We start from the raw sequence: 16,465 nt of genomic DNA on the forward strand, positions 1-16,465 counted from the left end.
AAACAAAATGATCTCCGTTTTATTTTCATTTAGCTGTAAGAAGTTGAGGGCCATCCAGCTTTTTATGTCCCTGAGACAGTTTTTAAGAGAGTCTAGGTTAGCTGTGTCAGAGGGGTTGAGGGGAAGCGTAGATTTGAGAGTCATCGGCATAAAAGTGATATGAAATGTTGCGTTTCTGGATGATTTCGGCCAGAGGGAGCATGTAGATGGAGAAGAGTATGGGGGCCAGGATGGAACCTTGGGGGACCCCATACGGTAGACTAGCTGTGGGGGAGGAGTGTCCACCCAACTGACCGAGAAAAGGACCAGGCGGCCGCTCAAGTAGGATTGCGAACCAGTTTAGGGCAGACCCCCCAATACCTAGCCTGTGTTCGAGACGATCGACCAGGGTGGAGTGGTCGACCGTGTCGAACGCGGCAGAGAGGTCCAGGAGGAGGAGCATGGCACAGCTACCCGAGTCGATGGTGAGAAGCAGGTCATTGTAGATTTTGACTAGCGCTGTCTCAGTGCTGTGCCCTGCCCTGAAACCTGACTGGAATTTGTCTAGGAGGTTGTTGTGATGTAGGAAGGGGAGGGAGCTGTGCCAGGACAGCCTTTTCTAAAATCTTAGATAGGAAGGGTAGTTTGGATATGGGTCTGTAATTATTGAAAAGAGCAGGGTCTAGGTTAGGTTTTTTTAGGAGGGGCTCAACCATGGCGTGCTTAAGGGCGGAGGGAACAGAGCCAGATTCCAGAGAGCTGTTTATGATAGACAAAATACTGGGGCCTACTATGTCCATGGAGTCTTTTAGAAGATGGGTAGGGAGGGCATCAAGGGGGGATGTGACAGTCCGCATGCCTGCCACCAGCTCTCTGAGAGTAGTTAGAGAGATGGGTTGGAAGTTGTTCAAAAGAGCTGGGCAGGAGGGGTGGGAGGGAGGGGGAAGTGGGCAGGAGGGCTGGGCAGGAGGGGTGTGAGGTGGAGTGCACGAGATTGATTGCGTTCACGCCGTGCCACACAAACTTAAGATCCAATCAGATCGCACAGCGATATCGACCAGAACTCGGCCGTCGGCAAACTGCCTGAGACTTTCTTTTCGATTGAATGAGTTTTTAAGAACATGTTTATTATAAAAGCGAACAGTTTTAGTATCTATAAAGGTAAGATTACTTTGTGTAAAGTCAACCTGTTTAGAGACTTTGTCTCACGGCTCAGCTGTCCTCGCGGGGGAGGAGTTCGATTTACATGTGAATGAATTAATGCAGGCCGGCTTGTTCTGCTTTGTTTACAAAATCAGCTGTTTAGCCATTAGCCATTAGCTGCTAAACTAGCGTTAGAGTCAAGGAAAAGCAATTGATGCTTTGGATCTAATGAACGAGGGCCTATTGGACTTTGTTACACAGCTGTTCTCAAGTGGATTTCGTGGAGGGGATATGTTATGCGTTATAGGTAAGTGCTAAATAAGTCTCTCCTCTCGATCTAACTTTAGCTAGCCGCACAACCGGTAGCTAACGTGACTGTCTATGAAGTATACACTTGATAACTGGTGATGTGCGGCTCTCACTCTCGCAACTGTGTGTATGTGTCCCGCATTTCACTGTATGCCCTGGTATGTATGTGACAAATAAACCTCTTGATTCTTTAGTTAGTTACTGTAGAGCAGACATCATCTATATCAGCTGGTTGTACTAGTAGAGCTTTGGTTGAGAGAGATACAGTGCTGCTGTGTAACAAGGAGGGATATGAGGACTGTGTGTAACTAGGAGAGATATGAGGTCTGTGTGTGTGTAACTAGGAGAGATATGAGGACTGTGTAACTAGGAGGGATATGAGGATTGTGTGTATGTGTAACTAGGAGGGATATGAGGACTGTGTAACTAGGAGGGATATGAGGATTGTGTGTGTGTAACTAGGAGGGATATGAGGACTGTGTGTAAGTTAGTGCTCTCACCAGTATCTCACTATGATTATAGTTAGTGCTCTCATCACTATATAATTATGGAAAATGAAAATGCAGACATCTGGCACAAACCGCTGTGCGGGGACACAGATGTGTTTGAAACAGTGAGGATGAGAAATGGTCTGATCTTGCTGTAAACAAATCGTTTTTGATTTGCCTTCTTGACTAAGCTATTGTTGTGATGTGTGTAAGTGAGGTGTGTGTCAAGAGTTACTCCAAGGTATTTATTACTAGTGCCTGTTGTCCTTAACTGTAGTGTCTGTCTGCTGTCTTCATAACCACACTGTGTGTCTGTACTTCTTTATTACCTCCCGTCCTCCCCAATTTTTGAACTCACCAGCCTCTACTGACACACACATTGGGGGATGTTTTATAAATATAATATAATAATTTGTGCTTCACCAAAAAATTGGTCAGCAGCCGCCACTGCTCTCTATATATATATATCACACACACTTCAGAAACAAACATAGTATCAATGAGAGCATCAATAATACACCCGAGTGAAGTCTAGTATATAAAAAAAAAAAAAAAAAAAAAAAAAAAATTTAAATTTCTTTTCTTAAAAGTTAATCGTGAGTTAAAGGAAATAGTGGCGTTAATAGAATCGAGCGATAACGTGTTAATACCGCGTTAACTTTGACAGCCTTATTATATATATATATATATATATATATATATATATATGGATGGACACTCAGCACTGTGTCCTCTATGAGCAGGTGGGTTGGTCTTCTCTGGCAGAGATGCGTAATGATATTTGTTCATCTATAAAGCTACCACCTTATATTGCAAAAACGCTAGATTGGAATTATGGACCCTATCCAACCGGGTCACAAAGACCCAGGGACGTTTGCAGCTCTAGCCCCGGCCCTGCAAGGACCTCTCCTCTCCTCTCCTCTCCTCTCCTCTCCTCTCCTCTCCCCTCCCCTCCCCTCCCCTCCCCTCCCCCTCCCCTCCCCTCCCCTCCCCTCCCCTCCCCCCCTCCCCCTCCCCTCCCCTCTCCTCTCCTCTCCTCTCCTCTCCTCTCCTCTCCTCTCCTCTCCTCTCCTCTCTCCTCTCCTCCCCTCCCCTCCCCTGCTTGGCCATCGGGCGACGCTAGAAAGGACCGACTAAACACATAGTATTTCCGTAAACGAGGAACACAATCTCCACTTAAACCCCTGCGCGTGGCGGCGCCGCCCAGCCACCATCACCGTGATTTACATGCCAGGCCCGGCCTTAACGGGTTTCCATGGTGGAGCCAGCGCCGGCGCGGTGGAGCAGGGGAGGCCTTCCCTTCATCTGTCCCGGGGGAGACGTGTGGCAGGAGGGGCAGCCATTTGGATCCCGGTCTCTCCCCCACTCTCTCCCGGTCTCCCCCCCTCTCTCTCTCTCTCTCTCTCCCCCTCCCTTCCGGTCTCTCCCCCAGTCTCCCCCCTCCCTCCCGGTCTCTCCCCCCCCTCTTTATCTCTCTCTCTCTCCCCCCCCGGTCTCTCCCCCTCTCCCCCGGTCTCTCCGCTCTGACTCCTTCCATGGAAATCTGTGGCTTGAATTAAGGATCTGATGACACACAGCCATCTGTTGTTGTGTTAAGCGTGCAAAGGCATGAAGGGAGGGAGGGGGGAGAGGGAGGGAGGGAGGGGGGAGAGGGAGGGAGGGGGGGAGAGAGAGGGAACGCACTCCTCTCAGTGTCGCCTCAACAAATAGTGTCTCTCTCTCTCTGTGTGTGTGTGTGTGTGTGTTGCTCTCACACACACACACACCTCCCCGGAGTAGCCAGTCCTGTAAAGGCAGGAACTGAGGCCTTTTCAGTTTCTCACTTCATAGAACAGAGCGGGCGAATCAAATAAATAATAGACAAAGAGAGAAGGATAGTGATGGAGGAGGTGATGGAGGTGGTGGAGGAGGTGATGGTGGAGGTGATGGTGGTGGAGGAAGGTGGTAGTGGAGGATGTGATGGTGGAGGAGGTGGTGGTGGAGGAGGTGATGGTGGAGGAGGTGATGGTGGTGGTGATGGAGGAGGTGGTGGAGGAGGTGGTGGTGGGTGATGAGGAGGTGGTGGTGGAGGAGGTGGTGGTGGAGGTGATGGAGGGTGATGAGGAGGTGGTGGAGGGTGATGAGGTGGTGGTGGTAGAGGGTGGTGGTGGAGGAGGTGATGGAGGGTGATGAGGTGGTGGTGGTGGAGGAGGTGGTGGTGAACCTCTGAAGAGCCCTGAATCCTCCCTCTCGGCGGTGAAGGGAGCCGCTAGATTAAAACTGCACGGCATACAGCATTTAAATGAGCGGCTCTAAAAATACATCGTCTTCACGTGGCGCTGAAAGGAACCCGCCTGTCCCCCCTAACCCTGTCCCCCCTAACCCTGTCCCCCCCTAACCCCGTGTCCCCCCTAACCGTGTCCCCCCCCTAACCCTGTCCCCCCCCTAACCCTAACCCTGTCCCCCCCCTAACCCTGTCCCCCCTAACCCTGTCCCCCCCTAACCATGTCCCCCCTAACCCTGTCCCCCCCTAACCCTGTCCCCCCCTAACCCTAACCCTGTCCCCCCCTAACCCTGTCCCCCCCTAACCCTAACCGTGTCCCCCCTAACCCTGTCCCCCCCTAACCCTGTCCCCCCTAACCCTGTCCCCCCCTAACCATGTCCCCCCTAACCCTGTCCCCCCCTAACCCTGTCCCCCCCTAACCCTAACCCTGTCCCCCCTAACCCTGTCCCCCCTAACCCTGTCCCCCCCTAACCATGTCCCCCCTAACCGTGTCCCCCCCTAACCCTGTCCCCCCCTAACCATGTCCCCCCTAACCGTGTCCCCCCCTAACCCTGTCCCCCCCTAACCCTAACCCTGTCCCCCCTAACCCTGTCCCCCTAACCCTGTCCCCCCTAACCCTGTCCCCCCCTAACCCCGTGTCCCCCCTAACCCTGTCCCCCCCTAACCGTGTCCCCCCTAACCCTGTCCCCCCTAACCCTGTCCCCCCTAACCCTGTCCCCCCCTAACCCTGTCCCCCCTAACCCTGTCCCCCCCTAACCCTGTCCCCCCTAACCCTGTCCCCCCTAACCCTGTCCCCCCCTAACCCTGTCCCCCCTAACCGTGTCCCCCCTAACCGTGTCCCCCCTAACCCTGTCCCCCCCTAACCCTGTCCCCCCCTAACCCTAACCCTGTCCCCCCTAACCCTGTCCCCCCCTAACCCTAACCCTGTCCCCCCTAACCCTGTCCCCCCCTAACCCTGTCCCCCCCTAACCCTGTCCCCCCCTAACCCTAACCCTGTCCCCCCTAACCCTGTCCCCCCCTAACCGTGTCCCCCCTAAAAAAATCATACAGGCAATTATTTGCACGCGCGGCTGCGGCGGGCGATACTCAGCACGCATCTCTCCCCAAATACAAGGAGGGGAAGTCGGGTGCCGCCTAAGACCCGCCCTAAGACCCGCCACCGTCCGCCCTAAGACCTGCCCTGTCCGCCCTAAGACCTGCCCCGTCCGCCCTAAGACCTGCCCCGTCCGCCCTAAGACCTGCCCCCGTCTGCCCTAAGACCTGCCTCCGTCCGCCCTAAGACCCGCCCCCGTCTGCCCTAAGACACGCCCCCGTCAGCCCTAAGACCTGCCCCTGTCTGCCCTAAGACCTGTCTCTGTCCGCCCTAAGACCCACCCCGTCTGCCCTAAGACCTGCCCCGTCCGCCCTAAGACCCGCCCCGTCTGCCCTAAGACCCACCCCTGTCCGCCCTAAGACCCGCCCGTCCGCTCTAAGAACCGCCCCCTGTCCACCCTAAGACCCGCCCCCTGTCCGCCTAAGGAGAGGAGGGCCAGGGGGGAGAGGAGGGCACACAAGAGAAAGAGTATAGATTATCTATTCAACTATGGCATGAAAAGTTAGAGCCTCTAAAGAGAGACAGACAATTTCTCGCACCAGGCTCATATGGCGGGCCGAGTCCTATTCATGATGCCTCATGTGCTTAAGCAAAAGCAGAGAGAGAGAGAGAGAGAGAGAGAGAGAGAGAGAGAGAGAGAGGGACAGAGAGAGAGAGAGATGGAGAGAGAGAAAGAGAGTGAGGGAAGGAGAGAGATAGGGAGGGAGAGAAAGAGTTAGAGAGAAAGAGGGAGGGAGGTATACCTAGCCAGGCACATAAAAGTCTGCTCCCTCCCTCTCTTCCTGCCTGAACCACCAGTCCCATTCTTCCCAACAACCAGACCAGTACACTGCATTACTTACAACCAGACCAGTACATTGCATTACTTACAACTAGACCAGTACACTGCATTACTTACCAACAACCAGACCAGTACACTGCATTACTTACAACCAGACCAGTACACTGACTGCATTACTTACCAACAACCAGACCAGTACACTACACTGCATTACCAATAACCAGACCAGTACACTGCATTGTTACAACCAGACCAGTACACTGCATTACTTACCAACAACCAGACCAGTACACTACATTACCAATAACCAGACCAGTACACTGCATTACTTACCAACAACCAGACCAGTACACTGCATTACTTACCAACAACCAGACCAGTACACTGCATTACTTACAACCAGACCACTACACTGCATTACTTACCAACAACCAGACCAGTACACTGCATTACCAATAACCAGACCACTACACTGCATTACTTACCAACAACCAGACCAGCAAGATTATGCAAGTGGTATTGGAATCTACCAATGGGCACTTTGACAAGGCTAGTGAACTCACAATAGAGTTAAAAAAAAACAGTCTACAGTTTACACAGAATGAAGTAGAGAATTTGAAAAAGGACATAAGAAAGCTAGCAGAGACCAATGCTAAGATCTCGGTGGACACAAGTCATAATGAGAAGGACATGAAAACAGTCGGCAAATGCACCATGATGTTGGACAGAAAAGTAGAATATCTAGAGAACCAGTCGAGACGGAACAACCTGGTAATAGATGGGATCGAGGAATCAGAGAGAGAGCTGGGAGGCCACAGAGGAGAAGGTTCGCAGTCTCATCGAAAACAAACTGAAGTTGGAAGGCAAGAGCATGCCAATAGAGAGGGCACATAGGATCGGCAGGCCTGATACCAACGGAAGACAACGGCCCATCATAGTTACGTTTCTTAACTACAGGGACAAATGCGCCATACTAGAAAACGCTAAAGAACACCAAAATATACATAAATGAGGACTTCTCAGCACAGGTGAGGGAAAAGAGAAAATAACTGCTGCCTCTGATGCGGGCAGCTAGAGAAAGAGGAGAGATTGCGTACCCAAGATACTACCAGCTGATCACACACCCTGCACAGGGAAGCAACAGCCTAAGAGGGATGATGTCAACCCAGGGTGAACAACATGAATAAGAGGTACCATAAGGTCTTGTAGGCACAGGACCATGCGTTTTTTATCTAATTTTATACTTTAATATGGATGTTGAATTACTTAACATTCCAAATAAAGGGCAAAAAATTGCACATAAATAGTATTAGAAATAAAGTACAGGAAGTTGGAAGTCTGTTACATGTAAACAACATACACATTATGGCTGTGTCTGAATCTCACTTGGACCAGTCATTTGATGATGACGAGATGAGGTATTGATTCAGGGATATAGTATTTATAGAAGGGATAGAAATAGATTTGGAGGAGGTGTAATGATGTATACTATGTACAGAATCATATTCCTGTGAAACAAAGGAATGATCTTATGTCAAAAGAAATTGAAGCGATATGGTTACAGGTCCATCTTCCTCACCTTAAGCCTATTTTGATAGGATGCTGCGAATGCAAACGCTGTATATATGAACAATGTATGTGAGATGATTGATAGTTTCTGATGGGAAAAATGAAATGTAACTATTTATTAGGTGATCTGAATATTGATTGGTTTTCTTTTTTTTGAACAAATGTTTTTTATTTTCCCTTTTTTTAAACTGCTCACTAAAGAAAAAACGAGTAGACAGTGAATGCATGTGATCTAGTACAGCTGGTCAACCAACCAACTAGAACGCAAACAAGCAAGGCTGGAAAATCTTCTACATGCATCGACCATGTGTATACTAATAGTGCAGCGCTATGTTCAAAAGTTATATCAGCTAATATAGGATGCACTGATCATAATATTATAGCATTCACTAGAAAGGGAAAAATACCAAAAGCTGGACCTAAGATTATACATAAAAGAGCATATAAGAACTTCAGGAAAGAGGAATTTGTCAAAGATATTGAAAACATATCATGGGATGATGTATATAAAGAGCATAACCCAGAAGAAGCACCAAGTATATTTATGAAGAGGTTTCTCCAAGTAGCGGACAGACATGCGCCTATAGTGAAGTGTACAGTGAAAACAGTAAGGGCACCCTGGTTAGATGAAGAATTAAAAGATTGTATGGCAGAAAGAAATGCAGCAAAAAGTAAAGCATGCAAGTCTGGATGTCTGGTTGATTGGCAGAACTACCGCAAGCTGAGGAATTGTGTCACAAAGTGGAATAGAAGAAAAAAAAAAGCTATTTTCAAGCTAAGATAAATGAAGTGAAAAATGACAGTAAAACAGTTATGGAAAACACTTAACACTGTACTAGGAAGGGGGAATAACAATGTACCTAGCTTTATTGAGGTTGATGGGGCATTTATAACAAAGCCTGTTGATATAGCTCGTTATTTCAATGACTTCTTCTTGTGTAAGGTTGAAACTCTAAGGAATAATATGTGTATGGGTAATGTAAAATATAATAACATATTAGAAAGGATTATGAAAGATAAAAAATGCTAATTTAGTCTATGTTCTGTTGACACTAGAATGGTGGAGGAAATGTTGTCGGATATAAAAAAGGAAAAACCAGCAGGCCTGAATAACATGGATGGGTAGACTACTGAAGGTTTCAGCAAAGCATGTAGCAGGTACAGTCACGCATATTATAAATCAAAGCATCAAATGGTATATGTCCAAAAGTCTGGAAGGAGGCTAAAATCATTCCTTTACAGAAAAATGCAAAAGTCAACCCGTCAGGTCCAAACAGTCGCCCTGTGAGCATTTTGCCAGTGTTAGCGAAGATAATGGAGAAAATAGTGTTTACACAAATCCAGAGTTACTTCAATGACAATGAATTGAATACTGATTTTCAGCATGCCTATAGGGATGGTTACTCAACAGCGACAGCGTTGACACAGCTAGTAGATGATTGTCTAATGGATATTGATAGAAAGAAATTAGCAGGATCAGTGATGTTAGACTTCAGTGCAGCATTTGATGTCATGGATCATGTAATACTACTGGAGAAACTTAAAGACTATGGCTTTGCTTCATCGTGAGTTTCATGGATAACTAGCTACTTATACAGTAGAAAACAGAGTATTTTTTAACGGTAGCCTATCTGAAGCGAAAAAAGTTAAGTATGGAGTTCCACAGGGAAGCTGCCTTGGACCTCTGTTATTCACCATTTATACAAATGATTTGCCGTTAATTTTAGAGCAAGCGAAGGTGGCTATATATGCGGAGTAACGATACAACCCTGTACATGGTGTCCTCCTCTGTGGAAGATCTGGGTGTGGCACTAAATAAAGAGCTACACAAAGAATGGTTTTTAAACATAGCAAAAACAAAGTGTATTTTAATGGCTTCTCACCATATGCTAATTGATAATCCAAAATTAAAAATAATGATGGGGGGAACTGAAATTGAACAGGTAGAAGAAGCAAAGCTACTAGGTATAACATTGGACAGTCATCTGAGCTGGTCAACGCATATAAATAACATTAAAAAAAAATGGGGAGAGGGCTGGCATTAATTATAAGATGTGCAGAATTCCTAACTCCAGAGTCAGTGAGCCATGTTATCCAGGCTCTGATCCTTTCACATCTAGATTACTGTCCGGTGATCTGGGGAAGTGCTGGAAGAGAAAAACTGGGAAAACTACAAATGACACAGAACAAGGCAGCGCCTTGCTCTGAAGTGTAGGAAAAGGTCAAACATAGTAAGTATGCATGAAAAACTGTCATGGTTAATGGTAGAACAAAGACTAAATGTAAATATCATAATGTGTTTTAGAAATATATACAAGAACAAAAAACCTGCTTGTCTATATGACGAGATGCAATTCACAATCAACAGACAGTTACTCCACGAGGCATGTGTCAATGAAAAGATGTACTGTAAAGATGCCAAGAACAAATGCAATGAAAAGAACTGTGATGTATAGAGCCATGACTGCATGGAATTCCTTACCACCTGCACTAACGAGGGTTGAAGACAAAAGTAGACATTTAAAAAACACCTTAAAAATCATATAAGATAGAGTGGTACTGTCAGTTAAGTAAACATTGTGGGTGATTGAGAAGATGGGTATGTGTGATTGGTGAACTTAGATATTTAATATATTTGTATGTTGTATTGAGATGTATTGTTGTGCTTTATGTGAACATTTATGCCTTGAAACATGATGGGTGTGTGATTGGTAAACTTAGATATTTTATTATAATATTTGTATGTGTTATTGAGGTGTATTGTATTGTATGGATTGTATTGTATTGATTTTATTGTATTGATTTGTGTGGACCCCAGTAATAGTAGCCTATGGCAATGGCTAATGGGGATCCGAATAAACTAAACTAAACGGTACACTGCATTACTTACAACCAGACCAGTACACTGCATTACTTACAACCAGACCAGTACACTGCATTACTTACAACCAGACCAGTACACTGCATTACTTACAACCAGACCAGTACACTGCATTACTTACAACCAGACCAGTACACTGCATTACTTACGCCCCATTTTTTTTTTTTTTTTTTTTTTTTTTAACTTTGACCAGTCAGCTGGTTCTTTTCGCGTTTATCGCTTTTTTTGGTCAAGTATGACCGACAGAAACAGGTTGAATGGGGGTATAGATGGGGGGAAAAACACTCTGAGAAAGTACGGCTTGTCCGGGAGTCGAACTCGCTACCCCAGATCCGTGACGCGCACGGTTGTCCCCGACGCCGAAATAGCGTTCGAGGTACGCGGTGAGCTACTGGAGCTTAGTGCCCCGTTTTTTTATCCACTTTTTCTCCATTTTTTTTTAATTTTTCTCCCATCTTAATTTCGTATCATCCAATTCAACCCTCCCCTGTCTTTGAACGCCGTTTCTTGCCTCCCACAAGCCAGCTGCAATGTGGACTAAGTCATACATAGCACGAGTCCCCTCCGATACTCGAGGTAACAGCAGTCGCATCTTTCCACCTGCGCGGCTCGATCTTTCAGCGTCAGGGGTCTGGGCTTTGGAGGGGCCCCACCCCCGTCGCTTCCTGATTCTACTGCGCAGGCGCACCAACCGACCTGTAGGAGTCGCTGTCCACAATGCCTGATCCCCACCCATCAGTTTCCCTCCCCCTAATACTGCCAATGTGTATTAGTACGGACGACCAGCTAAACTGAAAGCAATGTGAAGCGCTGGGCTCGAACAGGGAGATGATCTGTTTGAGCCCAGCCTCCAGTATTCGTGGTGAGCACCTTGCCCACTGCACCACGTAGCCGCCCTCCGTTTTTATTTTTTATGTAGCAGATTGAGAGAGAGAGAGAGAGAGAGAGAGGTAGAAAATAGGAGCAGCAAAGCATGGTAGAAGGTAGAGGGGGTGGACAGAACACATATATCGTAGGTAGATCACAGAGACAGAGAGAGACACAGACAGACAGAGACAGATAGATAGATAGATAGATAGATCCCTCTCCACACTGCTGTGCTGCTGTAGAGCCTAACACCGGTTCCTGACAGGCAGCGAGCGAACAAACTGGAGACGAAATCACGCGCAACACTGTCCTGATATGAGGCGGCGCGTGTCCGAGTGTGTCCGTGTGTTTACCTGGAAGCACAGGGGCAAAGCAGCCTGCGATTCTCGACCAATAAAAAGTGTTTAGGGGCGGGACTTGGCCGCGTAATCGCTCAACTAGAGACACAGCGAGCTAATATTTGAGGGGTGAACGACATCGGCGCTCAGTTCGATGTCGCTCGCGGCAGGTCAGGATAGTCTGATTGATTTGAAACGAATACATTTGAATCATTTTCGCAATCACGCTCGCTCGCGTCGCTGCCTGTCAGGAAGGGGTGTTAGGCTCTGGGCCCACGGTTGGCCTATCTATCAGTTTAAGATCAAAAAGAGCTTCAGCTTTAGACACATGGACTGAATAATCTACTTTACTTCCACAATGTTGGAGACAGAGAGACAGAGAGAGAGAGAGAGATACTTCCACGGGGACGAGAGAGAGGGAGGGAGAGCCTTCCACGGGGACGAGAGAGAGGGAGGGAGAGCCTTCCACAGGGACGAGAGAGAGAGAGCCTTCCACGGGGACGAGAGAGAGGGAGAGCCTTCCACAGGGACGGGAGAGGGAGGGAGAGACTTCCACAGGGACGAGAGAGAGGGAGGGAGAGCCTTCCACAGGGAGAGAGAGAGCCTTCCACAGGGACGAGAGAGAGAGAGAGAGAGAGAGGGAGAGCCTTCCACAGGGACGAGAGAGAGAGAGAGCCTTCCACAGGGACGAGAGAGAGAGAGAGAGAGAGACTTCCACATGGACGAGAGGAAGGAGGGCTGAATGAACAGAGAGAGGAGCAGGGTTCTTGGCTAACAACGTTTGGCCTTTTCCCTATAAACCTCATCCCATCACCAGAGAGAGAGAGAGAGAAAGAAAGTGTACTGCCTGTGTTTGTGTGGTGCACTGCCCTTGTGTGTGTGTGTACTGTACGTGTGTGTGTGTGTGTGTACTGTAAGTGTGTGTGTGTGTGTGTGTGTGTACGTGTCGTGTGTTTCTCTGGCCGAACTAATATTTTTTTTTTATATAAATGTTTTTATTTTCCTTTTTCAAAACATACATAGAACAAGACATCACAATACAGTAGACTTAATAACAAAAACACTAACAACACTAGCACTAACAACAATAACAACAACAACGACAATAAGCATAATAAAGACATAATATAAACTATAAAAGTACATTAACAGACATGACAAAGGACAAACAAAAACATGGCTCAGATGGCTTCATATGTTGGCCGAACTAATGTTAAAGGGGAACTATCTTATAAATGGCCTTTTTCAGTGTTTAGCATTGTTTCCTAGCTATGTGGACTTATATTAATATGATCTATGTCTCTAATTCTCATATTGGCGCATTCTTCCAATTCTCCTCTCACTCAATATTCACTGAACTGAGTCATCTGAAAATGTGCTGATTTGTGATGTCAGAGAGACACCACTGCATGATAATGTTCAGGCGGCGCAGTGGTTTAGGTGCCCAGGCTCAAAACGGCTTAAGATCTTGAGGTAGAAAAATGCTGTTTTTGAGGACTTCATTAGAAATACAAAACAATGAATTAAAAAAAATAAAAAATTACAGAGGTGTTCCATAAACTCACAGGAATTGTGTAAAAGTGCCCAAATAGTGAAAGAAATAGTAAAATAGTTCCCCTTTAACGTTATTAACTTATTTATCTTGTGGCCACACTTTATTTAAAAACAGCCAATCAAATCCCCATCAATGGAAAATGAACCCGCCCATTTTCAGTGCTTGGTTTCATTCCAGCCTAAACACCAGCTGATGATTTCACTAATTGACTCACCTCTTCAACTAACTCACCTGGTGCAATGTGTAGTTAAGTTTTTACTTTTACTTTTTAGTACATTTCAAAGTAGAAACTTTTTTACTTTTACTCAAGTGTGTTTTCAGCCAGATACTCTTGACTTTTACTTGAGTACGATTTTGAGACGGTAGCCTACCCAATACCCATACTTTCACTTAAGTATAATTTCTGGGTACTTTTTACACCCCTGCCAGAGAGGAGTGCTCTTCGCCACGTTAAGACTCCGTATGGGTACATACCTGGGTGGTTTGTGTCTTGTTCACACAAAATAGTTGCATTTGAATGGGATCAATTCGATTCGACCATTGGAAAAGTGAAAGCGGCCAACATACAATAAAAGGCAGCAGTGTTATTACTTAGCCACGCACTCCATCTAGTGGCGGACGCGCGATACTACAAAAATACATAATGGTGACAACCTAAAAAATTAGAACGGCATAACCATTTATAAAAGTATATAATATTTATATTTTTAGTAATGGTTAACACCAGTTCGTCGTACATGAGTACAGTCATGACCCCCCCGCATTTCACTGTATGCTTGTATGCCGTGACAAATAAAACTCTTGACTTGACTTAATACGTCATTTATGTGCGTAACGTGCTGAATAACACAGGGTCTACCATCTACTTGCTACTGAACCAAACGAATGTATATTATTATCAATTCAGTGTCAGTTGGGATATCTGAACAGAGGTTTAATTCGTGTGGGTAACGAGATCACAGAGCAGAACACAGTGTAGGTCAACGTTTCTAGAAGGGACCATGGCTGGCTGGCTGCTTAACATTACTAGATTGATTGAAAATGTTACTAACAGATGCAGAATGGGTACAATACAGTACAGCTCAATACACACAATTGTTAACCCTTTCACTGCCACACTACAGAAGGTTAACCTTTCACTACCCCACTACAGAAGGTTAACCCTTTCACTACCACACTACAGAAGGTTAACCTTTCACTACCACTACAGAAGGTTAACCTTTCACTACCACACTACAGACAGTTAACATTTCACTACAGGTTAACCTTTCACTACAGAAGGTTAACCCTTTCACTGCCGCACTACAGAAGGTGAACCCTTTCACTACCACACTACAGAAGGTTAACCTTTCACTACCACACTACAGAAGTGTAGTAAAGGGGTTAACCTTCTGTAGTGCGGCAGTGAAAGGGTTAAGGGGGTGCAGACCAGAGAAAGACTTTCGTCTTGTTTACATCAGGGTCCCCCATTTTCAATTCATCATAAGATCACAGAGAGAGCAGGACACCGTGTAGGTCAGGTACGTTTCTAGAAGGGACCATGGCTGCTGGTTAACGTCATGTAGTAACGTTAGTTATCGCGAGACGACACTCACCCGTCCACGTCTTCTGCTCGGGCACGCGGTAATACTTGTTTCCATGGTGATCCGTGCCGACGTGCTCACGCGCTATCCCGAAGGTTCTCCTCAGGAGGCCCGCGAGCCTGCTCATGGTGACGGTGTGACAGGCAACCCGGTGTGAGTCTGCTATCAGCTGTTAAAGCATGGAGGGCTTGTTTATCTTCTTCTTCTTCTTCTTCTTCTTCTTGGGGTTTTACGGCGGTCGGCCACCAACTGTTTGGGGCATTACCGCCACCTACCGACCCGGGGTGCGGGCCAGGGCGCTTCTATACTTTAAGCAAGTGGCTTGTCCTTCCGCGTTCCCGTTTTGCGCTCTGATTGGCCACGCACGTTTCTGGTCATGTGACATGTGCGCCAATCGTGGGACGGCAAGTTTTTGGACGGTTAAGCTTAGGCGCTCTTTCGAAGTTGGTTAAGCGTTTGTCTTAGAGCATGGCGATAGAACGCCTGCCCTGATTCCAAACTCTAACCTTAACCAACTGCGAAAGAGTCGCCTAAGCTTAACCAGTGATAAACTAGGCGTTAGGTATTTTGCAGCAGTGCCGTAGAGAGAGTTGCGACACGCTTTGATCTCGACGACAGGATATCACGTGGTTCACGTAGCTACCTTTAGTTCAACTTTGCGCTTAAAACAAAATTACAAACATCACAAAACAAACTGGTCAGACTACTACTTGACCTGACTCCTAGAACCCACCTCACCCCTGCACACTTTGCCAACCTAGGATGGCTTAGAGTAGACGACAGAGTACAGCAACTTGCAATGGGCCTGGTCTACAAGATACACTACACGACCAAGGTACTCATGTACATGTCAAAATACTTCCCAAAGGTCAGTGAATACCACGATCACAACACCAGAGGGAGCTCCACAAATCATGTAAAACCCAGATTCGGCTCAAACAAGGGACTAAACACGTTTCGCAATTATGCCACAACAATGTGGAACGCCCTACCCAAAGCTGTAAAGGAATGTGAATCACTACCCACCTTCAAAAACACTCTCAAAGAACACCTACGGGAGACTGCAATTCAAAACTGGCCCCTACAAATGTCCTAACCCAGTTGTACAATAAAGACCAAGCATGGCTTTGTCAGTATTCCAATGTACAGCCCCACCCAACCCCACCCCACCTACCCAACCTCCTCCAATGTACAGTTTCTATGTCAAATGTATGTCAGTATTCCAATGTACAGTGTCCCCCCCCCCTACCCCCCCCCCCCCCCCCCCCACCTCCAATGTACAGCCCCACCCCACCTACCCAACCTCCCCCAATGCACAGTTCCTATTGAGCTGTACTGTACTGTACCCATTCTGCAATCTGTTAATAAACGTTTCAATCAATTCAATCAATTCAATCAATCAATCACTGTTGGAATTGCACTTGCTTGCTCTACCCCCCCTGGCTCCCGACGTCGAACCCTGGGGGGAAACAGGGCTCGGATACGGCTTATCCCATACCATCAACTCGGCAACATGTGTAAACAAGTCGCAAATCTTACAACCACCTTCGCCCAAACTCCACTCGTCAACAAGACCACCACAACACATCAGATATTTCGGCATTCCCAAACTCCGT

General features: G+C 46.7%; 1 protein-coding gene across 2 annotated transcripts in view; it reads right to left on the minus strand.

The window, feature by feature from the left end:
• Positions 1-16,404, minus strand: part of ndufaf2 (NADH:ubiquinone oxidoreductase complex assembly factor 2) — a 71,528-nt gene extending 55,124 nt beyond the window's left edge. Inside the window, exon 1 of one of the 2 annotated variants that reach the window (XM_084330875.1) lies at positions 16,271-16,404. In XM_084330875.1, the coding sequence (XP_084187001.1) occupies positions 16,271-16,350 (80 nt within the window). In that variant the 5' untranslated portion in view covers positions 16,351-16,404. Of the gene's footprint in view, positions 1-14,861; positions 15,041-16,270 lie in introns of those variants that run through there. The other variant, XM_084330874.1, reaches the window with a different exon arrangement.
• Between the last annotated feature and the right edge of the window lie 61 nt (positions 16,405-16,465).

The sequence above is a fragment of the Notolepis coatsorum genome (assembly GCF_963971535.1).
Source record: "Notolepis coatsorum genome assembly, chromosome: 15".
NCBI lineage: Eukaryota > Metazoa > Chordata > Actinopteri > Aulopiformes > Paralepididae > Notolepis > Notolepis coatsorum.